Source organism: Tachysurus vachellii, chromosome 8 (genome assembly GCF_030014155.1).
Source record: "Tachysurus vachellii isolate PV-2020 chromosome 8, HZAU_Pvac_v1, whole genome shotgun sequence".
NCBI lineage: Eukaryota > Metazoa > Chordata > Actinopteri > Siluriformes > Bagridae > Tachysurus > Tachysurus vachellii.
In genome coordinates this window covers 16,520,917-16,533,948 of record NC_083467.1, presented here as the reverse complement: position 1 = coordinate 16,533,948, position 13,032 = coordinate 16,520,917, and the positions used below count along the sequence as shown (strand labels likewise).

The window sequence follows — 13,032 nt, the reverse complement described above, 5'->3', positions numbered from 1 at the left end:
ATCTGAAGTCAATTAAGGCTCAGGTTAATGTTCAGTGAACTGAAGTTTATGGTGATGAGTTGAGAGCAGAGTGTTTGTACCTCATCAGGACTGCTGATGATGTTAACACTGACCACCTGCTCTGACAGCACAGACTCTGAGTGGATACGATTCAGCCGAGTCTTTAGCTCTGCGTTCTGGGACAGTGCCTAAACAATACCACAGTGTAAACCAAACAGAAATACAAATTCTTATGTGAAAGATGATCCACAAGCTTAAACAAAGTACATTTTGAAGGATATACAGTTTCAATATATTCAGTTTTGATATTTCTGTGGCCTTTCTCTCTTAAAAAAAAACAACTTTTGCTAAAATCCCTGAGGTCAGCATCCAACCATCATCCAACCATATGCCTCTGAAACCAGTATACAACCAAACAGACTGCAACAGCTTTTAGTTGTCTCAAGTATATCTTAAATATCATATAATTATAATTAAATCCAATTACAGTAAAAAAAAAAAAAAACACACAAAGGAAATTAATCCCTGCTATGTCTATTTAATTTTATATAAATGTCAATTCCAGGCTTATTAACTTATTTTGTTATGCATGGCTACATTAAAGATAATATCCATATAAGTATTATGAGGAAATGAGGACTGGCCTGTGATAGAGAGTGTCTTAGGGTCATGATCTGAGATGACTGGCTCGAGAGCTCCTGCTCTGACAGCACCTGCTTGATCTTCTCCTTCTCAATGGCAACCGTGTTAAAGGCAGACTTCAGCAGTGAGTGCACTACAACACAAAAACAGTCGTTCCTTTACAAAAGCAATATCCTGTTGCATAATTTACTGGTGCATCTCAATCAATTACATACAGACAGAAGTACAGTATGTCAAGTTGTTAAAATGATTTGTCACTTTCCCAAAAGATATATCCTAATAGTGAATCAACCGTAACCTGAAATAAGAAGCCCACAATTGGGAGCTACTAGTGTTTTGGAACTTAAGTGATTTTACCTTTCTGAGCTATGATGCAGAAGTCCTCTTGTAGTTTGATGTAATCACTGGCACATTCAATGCTATCAGTCAGACGGGTGACTGGGGTTTGGAACTCAACCAGCTCTGCGCACAGATTTGGGTTTGAGGCATGAAGACGCATTGGTGACATACTTGTGCTCAGTGGTACCTGGAATCACACACATTAGGAGAAACTAAGTCATGTATTCTTTACCAAATATAAGAAGAGGAAAAAAATCCCAGAATCATGCATGACAAAAGCTTCAATCTGAAACCTCCAATCTATGAGTATGTGATGTACTTAAACTGTATTTAACACTTAAACCGGGTATAGATTAAGAGTTTTACACACCCTGAGACAAACCCCTCACTCCAATACCAATACATAGGGATTTCACAAAGGCCTGCATTAGGTATCATACATTATAGTCCAAATAAGGCACAGATTTCTCTGGGTAAGCCTTGAGTACAGTGTAAAATTGAAGTTAATGATGATACTCAGTTGAAGTAGGATCTTATATTTTCTTTTTTTTTTTTCAAAAAAAAAACAAAAAACAAAACAGGGGTCACCTTGTAGGCTGGTGTCGAGATCATGGCCCAGAAAAATTATTCAATACAATAAAATGTGTGGAGAACACTATAGCATAACCAAGCAATGTGGAAATAAATAAATAAATATTTAAAAAACTTTATTTTTGTAAATATGAACTATTGAGGCATCTGAAGCAGGTCCTATGCTCAGCAGATCCTTAGCTTTATCTAATCACATGCATCTGAAGTAAATTATTTAGCTGATGGCAGCTCATCAATCCAGACACAGGCTACTGAGCTAGAGACAATAGTCCAGGAAAGTGTGTTTTCAAGGTTTAAAACAAAATAATTTCAAACGATTCTATTTAAAGTATTAATACTTAATGGTTAAACATTAAAAGTATCTACGATTGGCATTCAGTAATGACAGTGTCTTATTCATCCCTCTGTAAACAAATGATTAATTTCACAAGGTATAGCTAATTTGGAACTGCTTCCCCTTTAGTTCTGTTCAGCAATTAACCACTTAGTCCAAATGGGAAGAAGCAAAAGACCAGAACTCCAAAGAAACGAATCTCAAGAGGAAGTCAGTTTTGGTAAACGTGAATGCAAACAGCTCAGATAAATATGGATAAATATTGTCCTCATTAGCATTTAAATAGAATATAATATGAACCTCATGCTGTATAAAGTAAGCAAACAGCCATGAACTTCAAGTTCACCTGATTGGTGCCTTCAGATGACATCAGTGCTGGAGAGCTGCAAGTATCACCATCCTGCCTACTGTACATACACGATCAAGCTGAACACCAAACTATGTCTTTTAAAGTATTGTTATTTTCTGACAGGTACTTTTAAGACATTACAATCACAGCCCCAGGGTCGATCCTGAGCTTGGGTTAGAGTTTCCATGTATCCCTGACCAGGATAAAGCGCTGACGGAAGATGAATGAATGAATGAATGAATTTTTAAGATCACTCAACTTATAACATATTGACATATTCTGTATCAACTAGACCAGGGGTCAGCAACCTTAAACACTCAAAGAGCCATTTGGACCCGTTTCCCACAGAAAAAAAAAAAAACACAGGGAGCCACAAAACCCATTTGACATCGAAAATAAAGATAACACTGCATATATAATTTTTTACCTTTATGGAACGTATAGAAAAAACTGTAGTGCGTTGCATTTATGAAATCAATGAACTGCTACCGAGTAAACGAAATTTTATTTCTGCAGGCAAACAAAAATATTTTGAACAGTTTGAACTAACCTTAACAAAAAAGGTTATAATACATTTTGAGCGCTGCGGCTTATTAAATATATGATAAATAAGGTAAATAAAGGTTTTTCTGCGTGAGAAATACGATGTGTGGCGGGAGAGCGTGACAAAAGACCGAAATACGTGACTGTCACTCTCAATGCGTGACACTTGACAGCCTGCATGACATCAAAATTTGAACTTGCCGGCTGCAGCAAACCAAAAATGCGTCTGCTTCTGTGTCGGATTTCGCAAGTCGGCTGTTATGACGCATATTTTGAGCGACAAAAAAATTAAACACGGTTTATTTTAATGTTACAAGAGCATCATAATCTTAGAATTTAGAATTACATTTTTTTTTAAAAACTAATTAACTAAAATAAAATACATTTAAATTAAATATTTATTTTCCAAATCTACAGGGAGCCGCAGCAGAGGGATGAAAGAGCCACTTGCGGCTCCGGAGCCTCGGGTTGCCGACCCCTGGACTAGACCAACAGTAAACTCTCAGATTGTGTGCTGCTCTGGCAGCAGTAATGTGTGGGACTCCACTTTGTTAAAACAACATGATCGTGATAGTCATCATGTCACATACATGAGTCATGAGTCCACGGCTGCAGTCCAGCAGTGAACCTGCATTTTTCATCTCAGTGTGGAGTGAAAACAGATCAGAGGCTTTTAGGTAGATGCATTGACTGAGAATGCAAAACCTTTTAAATATTATTCCATGTTGGTCCTCTCTCTGCTTGAGTGTGGGTGAGAGAAGGAGAGAGTTCTAGCACAAGGTGATTAAAATGTCTTTCTTTACCACACCAGTAAACAGCAGTAATGGAGGTTATCACTTAATGAAGCCATGATTAAAAGTATGCCAACTGTAAGTGACTTGTGGTGAAAAGCAGCTGAATAGATTTAATAGAAAATAACTGAATAGAAAATAAACAGTAAACCAAGTAATTCATTGGGAATTAGAGCAATTAGAGCAATGTACCTGCAGTTGCACTTTTGTATCTTTGCTGACACTTTTTGTTCTCCATCTTCTGCTGACTCGCTTGTCTTTCTTTGATAAATCTACACAATTACTCTAAGTTACACACAGGAATTCAACCACGCACACACACACACAAACACACAGATGGGAGTGAGTTAATAGCACATAAATGTAGCATCTTAAGAACTGAAAAGCAAATGAGATTTTTATTATGCACAACAGCTGTTAGCTGATATAATGGCACGCAAATGAAAAATTAAAATGCATATATAATATACAAGTCTAGATTGAGGTTTTCAGTGTAATGGAACCATTTGGGTCAGGCAATAAAATGATACCGTACTGTTTCACATCTGAAAGTTATGAACTGATATCAAAAACATATATGAACAAAAACAACATATTTGTATGCAGCGCTGATTGTGTGTTTTCTGCTGAGCTGCAGTGTAAGTAAAACAGAAGGAAAACAAGAACCCTGCATCCACATTAGCAAGCGACAAGGCAACAGATGAGCTTGAGGCATGGAGCTACAATTTGAGAATTAGTGACAAGCAAACTGGCGACAAGTGATGTTATAGATAGCATGTTATGTAGTAAAGCAGTAAATCCAAATGATTGGTTGAAATAAATTCCTCAGACTAAACCTACAGTTTTGTTTTCTGCTCCACGTCTCTTCTGTCACAATGTCCAGTCTGTAGTGAATTCCCATTTAAGTGTGTGTGACATGCAATCATGAAAAAACATGTATCTGTTGCTTGGTATTTCTACAATATTAAAACACATTTTACACAAAAGTAACTCAGTGATACTGTATGCAAAAATGTTTACATAAAGTAGTCTGTTTATGATTTGGCTACTACCATTGATCATGCACAAACACTGCTAATAATAATAATAATAATAATAATAATAATAATAATAATAATAATAATAATAATAGCCCTACACCCTTGGTCACTTGCTATAGTGAATGCTGGGGAAAGGAAAAGTACCTGTAGTATCTTATAAACAAAATCTTCATTGTCACCAAACATAGTGCAAGATCAAGTACAGTATCACTTTAAAATGCAGTTATAACCCATTTCCTTTTTAAATACAGCATAATACACTAGTAAGTTATAAATAAATAATAATAAGGTAGCCAATGAGACCAGAGGTGTGTTTATGATAAAGCATGGAGAGCCACTGAATGTATATAAACCGATGACTGATCCATATGATGGGGCATGGAGGGAATAAAAAGAGGGCCTAAGCATGATTGTGCTTTGTGTGTTCTTAATTAAAATGCATTTTAATGAACTGTAATGAAAGCATTAAGTTACAGTACATTTTCTAAGTTTAAAAATGGAGGCATTAGGCTAAGTGGTGTTTTTTAAAAAAAAAAAATCACACTCTCACACACACTTACATTCAAATGCTCACATTGACCCGTAATTTCACCTGGAAATATCTGTTTGCATTGACCGCCAATCCTGCAACACTTTAGCTTTGTGTTTGTGTGCGTTTTGCTTATGTATATGAATTACCTGCATATCTGTGAAGCTCGGAGCAGACTGTGTTCTCTGTAAGATCTCCAAACTTTGCAGTAACCGACTCAGCTCCATCAAACTGGACTGACAATGGGCAAGCTCTTAAACACACACCAACACACTGTTGTTACTTACTCAGGTCATACCTATCACCTCAGTCACCTCAGGATTGCATATTAAGAATAAATACAAACACTTTAATTTTTGTATTAGATTAATCTTCATATAATATTACACTTTCTTGTATTATGTTTCTTATTCTCTGTAACGCTTCTTTGAGACCATTGTTAAAAGTGCTATACAAATAAATTCGAATTGAATTGATCTGAACTGAATAACTAAGGTGTTAAAAAAAAGGAAGAAAAAATACACAGATAAAAAGTGTACACGCAAATGAACAAGAAACTGTTTAAATTAGTTATCACAGAAGCTAGAATTCACCTGTGTTGGTAAAAATTAGTTTATGCTCAACTGGTGCAAGAGTCTTAGATTTATACCCATTTTAGATCTTAGATTTGCATCCCTTTAAGCAAAACAAACCTTCTGCTCACTAGGTACAGAGTGTGTGTGGGGTGTGGGTGGGGGTGTTTTACCCTCAGAACATTTATCCATCTCCTCTGAGTCCTGTAGCCATGCTGCCACTTTGCTTTGGCCATTGCTGTAGGACGGAGGGAGGCTGGTGGTGCAGGGCACAGATGGCTGCCAAGGCAGAGAGTTGGGCTTTGCCTGCTGCTGAGAACATGCACGCACACACACACACACACACACACACACACACACACACACACACACACACACTTAGCCCATGTTCTTATTTTTAATTCATTTGCAAAAGGATCGAGGAGTTGCCACAAAAGGCATGGAGAGAGCCATGGTTCTCCAAATCGAGTGCATTTAACTAACTCAATTTAATTACATGTGCTTGCAGCATGACACAAAACCCACTTCTACTGCTGATTCCAAATAAATAATTTGCAGTATGGTCAAATATTTTCCATTAATCACTGAGACTTTCTTGAAATTCATGCAGATTCATGTTTATAAATCATTTCATTTTTTATTTTTTTAATATTTTTTATAACGTTTAGTTCACTTTTACAATCTTTAGCAGTTTCCTAGGCTGAAAATGTATTGAAAAATGCATTATTAATTATACTATATTGTTAGAAAAAGCAAGTATGGAAGAAAATAGTGCAGAACTGTTATGTCACCTCACAATAGTTTAAATAATAAAAGTCACACCTACTCACAGTGTGGCTCAAGAATATGAGAAAAACAAAAAACAAAAAAAATACGCTATATTACAGAGCTCATCTATGGTACAATATCTTCCTGTTCTAGGTTTATCTCCTCAGTGAAAGTACAGGCAGTACAGGAGAAATGTAAGGCTGGTGTGATGAGTCATTACTGAGTTACACAGAGTGTGACACAAAGACCACTGCTAGAGGACAGTTTATGTGTCTAACTACAGATACACAAATTTAGAGGATGTTTGAGAGATTTCACCTTCGGTTCATGAGCAGAAGCAGGGTTTGTCTGGGGTGAGTCTATGCTGGCAGGAGGAGGGAAGGTGCGCAAGCTGGTATCACGAGGCGAACGCACAATCTCATTCTGTCTGTACAGACGATGGTGACGCAGCTTACACACCCAGGCATCAAACACATCCGGAGACTTCACCTATACACACACACAGAGGACAGTGACGAGACAGACAGCACATGCCTTCAGCATCTGTCTGTCTGGATTGCTGCTAATTTGGGTTACTGCAAACGGACAATATAATGGCATTAATTTCTCCCTCTCAGTCTCTCACCTTGAGATGGTAAATGTGCTCCTCTGTATCCAGGTCTATGCGTCGGGCTCTTTTCTTTATGGACATGACAGACAGGCCGACGTCTATACTGCCATGCAGCTTTCCTTTCTGAATCTGTCACAGACATGCAGAAAAACACTTAAAAAAAAAGCAGAACAAATACAATGTGCCCTTTTACACTCCATTTGTCATTGTACTTACATCTATGGGAGACTTGGAGTACTTCAAGATCCCATTATCCAGAACAAAGAATCTCTGTATTTAAAAACAGCAAAGGAAACAAGCTTGACGTGGCAAATTATAGAAGATTAAAACAATAACAAAACAAAATGTGCCACACTCGGTACTTTCTGCTCCACACACAAGAGAAACTGTACTTAATCTGAATACAGCACACAATCTCTCTATAAAACACTGTTCTAATGAAATGTGAGACCTTGCATACATTTGGAGTTGATTAGGCAGACATTTAACTGCAAGAAAAAAAAGCATTGATAAATGTTTGGTGGCCTGGGAAAAGACTTCACATGACAAAACTTTCCTAAATATTTCCAAAATATATTATCTTTTATAAATATTTCCAAAATCATGACTTTCTTTTGCATATATATTTTAAAGTTGCATCTAAAGATTTTTTCCTGACTTTACTTTTAAAATTTGATATTCATTTAATAGATAATATAAGACTAATGAATTATAAACAGAGCCAGTAAAAATACCTATGTCTTTATTCATAATAAACAGATCAACAGTCTGTTCAGTAGTCTCACTTATCCAGCAGTCATTCCATGTTGAATAGTATTAAACATTTATTCTTGTAATTTTGCTCTATTCTATTTAAAAAATCTTATGTCAAATGACATTATGAACTATTGAGTCCTCAATGACAATATTGGCAGTTTAACATGTCATAACAGCTGTAGTAAGCCTGAATAAACACACACCTCTCCTACTAATTGTGAGCTAATTCGATTATGGAAAAACATGAAAAATAAAAAATGTGACATTTATGTTTACAGTAATGATTAAGAACTGAACTGATTAGACATAATGTCTGTTTTGCTATTATGCTCCTATCTCGAGCTTTGTGAAGCTTAGAGAGGGGTGAAGTACATAGCGGTTGCGGTTGGGATTTGTAGCAAGTATACACAACTTTTATTTACTTCATCATGTCATTGTTATGCATTTAATAATGCTCTCAAATTGCATTCGAGCTATGTGAGTTTATGGGTCGTTCTGTGAGTGCTGGTATTAACTTCTCCCCAATGTGAGCTCATATAAACTCTGAATGCAGCCCACAATGATTTCTGAGAGTTAATAAGGATTTTGCAGCACTCTGTGTAATCTTATATTGTGACGAGTAAGCAAAGAGCCCTCTGTGAACTGGGATGAAGCTCTTCTTGAACGTAGCATATTTTATCTGATTCTGTTGTGAGCCATAATGACATCATGTTAAAACTGCTAACAAGTGACTGACAAACAAAACACAAAAGCATCACTTACTGATCTTTTATATAGCTCATATGTTTCTTTATTGATTGACACATACAAATTTGTTAAATGAGTGAGTGGATATAATATAGTGTGAGCGAAGACGTCTCTGACCTTGTGCCAGCCTTTTAATGGCCATTTCCTCTTCTTTAGCATAAAACCCTCGTGTTTATCAGGTCTTTGAACATTCGTCTGACCAATCTTCAACCCCTCGATGATCTCCCAACTGTCTGCCTCCTAAACAAACAAAAGAATACATATTAAGTAAATACAAATATATAATCCATATGAAAGTTATAGTCCATGAATGCACTGAATCAAAAAAAATCCTAGGTGCCAAGACAGTGAGAGAAAGAGAAATCATAAGTGTGAATAAATTAAACACTGGTCATTTATTCTGTTTCAGCAGCTTCAGATCTGTCGGCAATGCATTTTCTACATCATTAGCTCTTGGTGCGTTACACTTCCAGACAGAAGAGGTAATTGGGAATAATTGAATTTCGTTAATTATTTAACCTAAATATAACCTACATAAAGCCAAACAACTTTTTCTATCTATTCCCAACTCACACACAGTAAAACCACACAGCAATCTGCAATGGCAGTCATCAAAAGGCTGAAATACTATTTAGATTATGCAAACAAATCAGTCTTTAATTAAGCAGATTATAGCAAATAACCCTGCATTTTTGGTTGCATTTTCCTTGCTTGCAATAAATGCATCAAGCCATTAACCCACTAATATCACCAGACTGTTGCGCTCTTCTTTTGTAATACTTTTTAGGCTTGTACTGCAGCTTCCTTCAGTTGTTTGTTTTGGGAAGTTTCTCTCTTCTGTCTCTAATTACATCAGATGCATTTCTCTGTAAATTGGCAGACAAAATTTTTCTGACTTTCTGCTAAAATCATGAGTCACATCAGTTAACAACAGCGAGCCTGTTCATGCAAACCCAAGTGTTGATACTTCCCCCATGTCTTAACATGTAATGACAATAATGCTAACTTGAACTTGAACTTGATATGGCCTGTATATTTCTCCTGTTCTTGACTTGGAGTGCTGAACAGTTATACACTCAATATAGCTGGTATTGAATTATAATCAATGACAGTGTTGATATAGATGATATGTTAGTGGTATGCTGTTATTATATTGAAGTTGATTCAGCATGCCCTGAAGTGTTTATTCCTCTTATGGTGAACATTTTCCATTCATCATCACTAACAATACTTACATTATTGCTTTTCTAAACAGTTATTCCCTTAGTAGTGTTTGAAAACCCAAAATTAAAGCTTTACGTATTTTAAATTTACAAAGGACTGACATTGAAAATCCTTCTATATGCTCTCAGTACTAGTCCAAAATCCTGATGAAAAGAAACATTTGCATCTGTACTAATTAAAACTGGAGGGCAGAATGTAAAGGTTTATAACTTGTTTACTGCAATGGGATCTGGCCTGCTATTATGTAACACATACTACATCTAAATTACAAGCTATTAGCATTAGTAACAGTAGCCAAAACCGATCAGATCACATTTCTCAGATCAGCGTCCTCCCGGCCAAGAGACCAAAGTGTCTCAAAACAGTCAGCCAGAGCTAATTAACAGTATATTGACAGAGAAAGATGCAGGAGCAGACGCAGACCTGCACACAAGAATTTAATAAGAATACAGAATTTCTTATTATATTATTCAGAGTTTAAAGCACTAATGTGGGTTCCTTCTTCTAAGACAATCAGCTTTGATTTTTGTATTTTGTTATTGAGAACTTCTGTGTTAGGTTTTGAAAGGATAGCGGTTCTTGAATGAGTATTCACAGTGCTATAATATTAAGGCAAATGTTTTATTTGGGAATACTTTGTTGAGATCTGGGATTGACGTCACATAGTCAAGAACATTCTAGACCTGTTTGCCATGCTGTTTCAGCAACAGGCAACAAGGAACATACAGATCATTTGGGATTCATTACTGGCACATGCACACACACACACACACACGTGCACATGCACAAACACAAGCACAAACACACGCACACACACCATTGCAGGTGCATGTACAAAGAAAGGACAATTGCTCCTAGGGGACTCCTCAAGAGAAAATAGAGTTTATAAATACATGTCCAGAATGTATACACCTATAACACTTACTGGAATATGATCTGAATTTACCCTGAACTAAACCCAGTTCAACAGCATGAACTGACCCACATTATGCATGTGGCTATGTGAGTTTATTTTACTTGATAAATGGGTAAATATATTCAAACATTAAATGCCATATTAACAGCCTTTGTCAGCCTAAAATTAGTTATTAATTGGCAGCATGTGACTGTCTAACAGTAAATTATGATTGGCTGTGTGGGCTTGCCTCAACACTAACTTATTTGTGGCAGTTATGTCAGTTATGAGTGAAGCATTGAACTGTGAAACACTATGTTATGAGTGACAACTGCTGTCATTTATGCAACCAGAGAATGGCAGGTTGCAGAATAAAAAATTCATCATACAACGGATGCTAGGAATCGTCTTACAGCATTTCACCATACTGAGTTGGGTCAGTCTGGAGGCTTATCACTCGGTCGCTATCTCTCTCATATAAACACCCACACCCACACACCCACACCCACACACCCTGTCAGTCCAGAACATTTGCCTGATGTTTTTCTTTTGAAATGCACTTTAATTGTCTTGGCTGCATCCTAATGTACAATGAAACACACTAACATTTAACCTTCTAATTTGCACACTACATCTCCCCTGCCCTATTTTTCATCTGCTGTACAATCTGTTGTGATGAATCATGTGACTGTAACACGTGTAAGGTAATACAGTGTGTACAGGGTAACTAAACAAATAACTTTTTCATGAGGAAAATCCATTTGCATTCCATTCCCTAGTTTCTAAAAATATACTGTGCACAAATATATACTGACAGTTACTTGCTTGCTTGTGACGATATAAAGATAATTATCCTAATGACATTTTAATTTCCACATTCTGCAGCAGTTTACACATATACAGGGTTGTGGGGAACCTGAAGCTTCTTATATTTTATTTTTAATGCAACTGAGCACCTGAGGTTTAAGGGCCATTTTAAGTGGCCCAGCGGTGGCAACTTGGTGGACGTTGAACTCACACCCCACCGATTGGTAGCTTGGCAAACACCTTAACCACTAGTCTATCACATCTAACACACAAATATGTGTACCACCTCTGGCATACAGTTTAATGATTGATACTCGGTTAAAAATGTTTTTCTTTTCACTCTTTCTCCTAATGGAATCACACACTTCAGAGACAGCAATATGACAGCAATCAAGAAATCAGTGACCATATGTTTCACTACACAGAATGGAGGCACAGACGTGTTTCCAGAAATTTAAACTGCCACCATTTTCCTGTTTTTAATGAACAAGCTCAGTGCATTCTTTTTTCTCGAAGTTAAAGCTTGTGTGAAGGATTTCCTCTCTGACTGTGAGGCAGCAGCTGTGTGATGCCATTTCAAAGACAGAATGAAATAATGAGGGCTTCCCTTCTACCAGGGAGTCAGGGAACTCACTGTGTTACAGTGCTAGTGCTCTGATATAATGAGGAGTTCTCAGCACACATTAGACACACACACACAGACACAATACACTTAGAATATAGACTTTTAATTTAAACAAATTAGTTGGGTGACAAAGGAAGAAATCAAGATAAAGCATCTTAGCAATGAGCTGATTGAGGTTTTAATGAGAACGCTATCTTTTACTGTTTATTGATCCAGAATCTCTCATAGGTGTTATAATTTAATCATCCTAAAGGAAATCACTTCCACTGGGAGAGAAATGTTACATACTATGATAGTATTAGTATTTATCTGCATAATCTGTTTCAAGTTGCTTCATCAGTTCAGCGTGCCAAAGTCAAGCTCTTACATTGGAAAATGTTCTTTCTGTCTGGGCTGCAAAGAGTTACACTCTCTATCTGCAGCTCTCTCAGGTCCATCAAAGCGTTCCTCCACTATACAAATGAGGCTGAGGGCTCCACAGCCAAAAGCAAGGGCATGAGCAGGACAGAGACACATCCATACTAACACTTTTAGCCTCACTCTTTTTCTCATGCATTTTTCACATGTTCACATCAGAAAGCAATGAGGTCAGACATTCCACAACCATCTCTAGTTGCCGTTAAGTGGAGTGAGTTTGGCATGAAAGACACAGAGTACACAGACAGAGCAAGTGACCACAGGAGCCTTAAATGATTTAGTGTCCATGTGAAAACAAGATTTCAGATGCCGTCATGACTCTCCACAAACACACTGGATGCTAATCTAAAAAAAAAAAAAACATGGGTGAATTCCAGTAATATGTGGTGGTCTGAGAAAACCTGTATGATGTAGCTGCAGATTTATCTGCTTAACAACATATTTTAAAGACTT

At 36.8% G+C, this 13,032-nt stretch overlaps 1 protein-coding gene across 6 annotated transcripts in view; it reads right to left on the bottom strand.

Moving 5' to 3' along the window:
- The window catches only part of osbpl6 (oxysterol binding protein-like 6), a 42,794-nt gene that overhangs the window by 12,446 nt on the left and 17,316 nt on the right, over window positions 1-13,032 (bottom strand). For 4 of the 6 annotated variants that reach the window (XM_060876579.1, XM_060876581.1, XM_060876582.1 and 1 more), the window contains 10 exons: window positions 8,729-8,851; window positions 7,325-7,378; window positions 7,124-7,237; window positions 6,817-6,987; window positions 5,904-6,042; window positions 5,308-5,411; window positions 3,782-3,874; window positions 1,000-1,168; window positions 645-775; window positions 81-188 (listed from right to left, as the gene is read on the bottom strand). In XM_060876579.1, coding sequence (XP_060732562.1) covers window positions 81-188; window positions 645-775; window positions 1,000-1,168; window positions 3,782-3,874; window positions 5,308-5,411; window positions 5,904-6,042; window positions 6,817-6,987; window positions 7,124-7,237; window positions 7,325-7,378; window positions 8,729-8,851 — 1,206 coding nt within the window. The remainder of the gene's footprint in view (window positions 1-80; window positions 189-644; window positions 776-999; window positions 1,169-3,781; window positions 3,875-5,307; window positions 5,412-5,903; window positions 6,043-6,816; window positions 6,988-7,123; window positions 7,238-7,324; window positions 7,379-8,728; window positions 8,852-13,032) is intronic. The other 2 variants (XM_060876583.1, XM_060876584.1) reach the window with 2 other exon arrangements.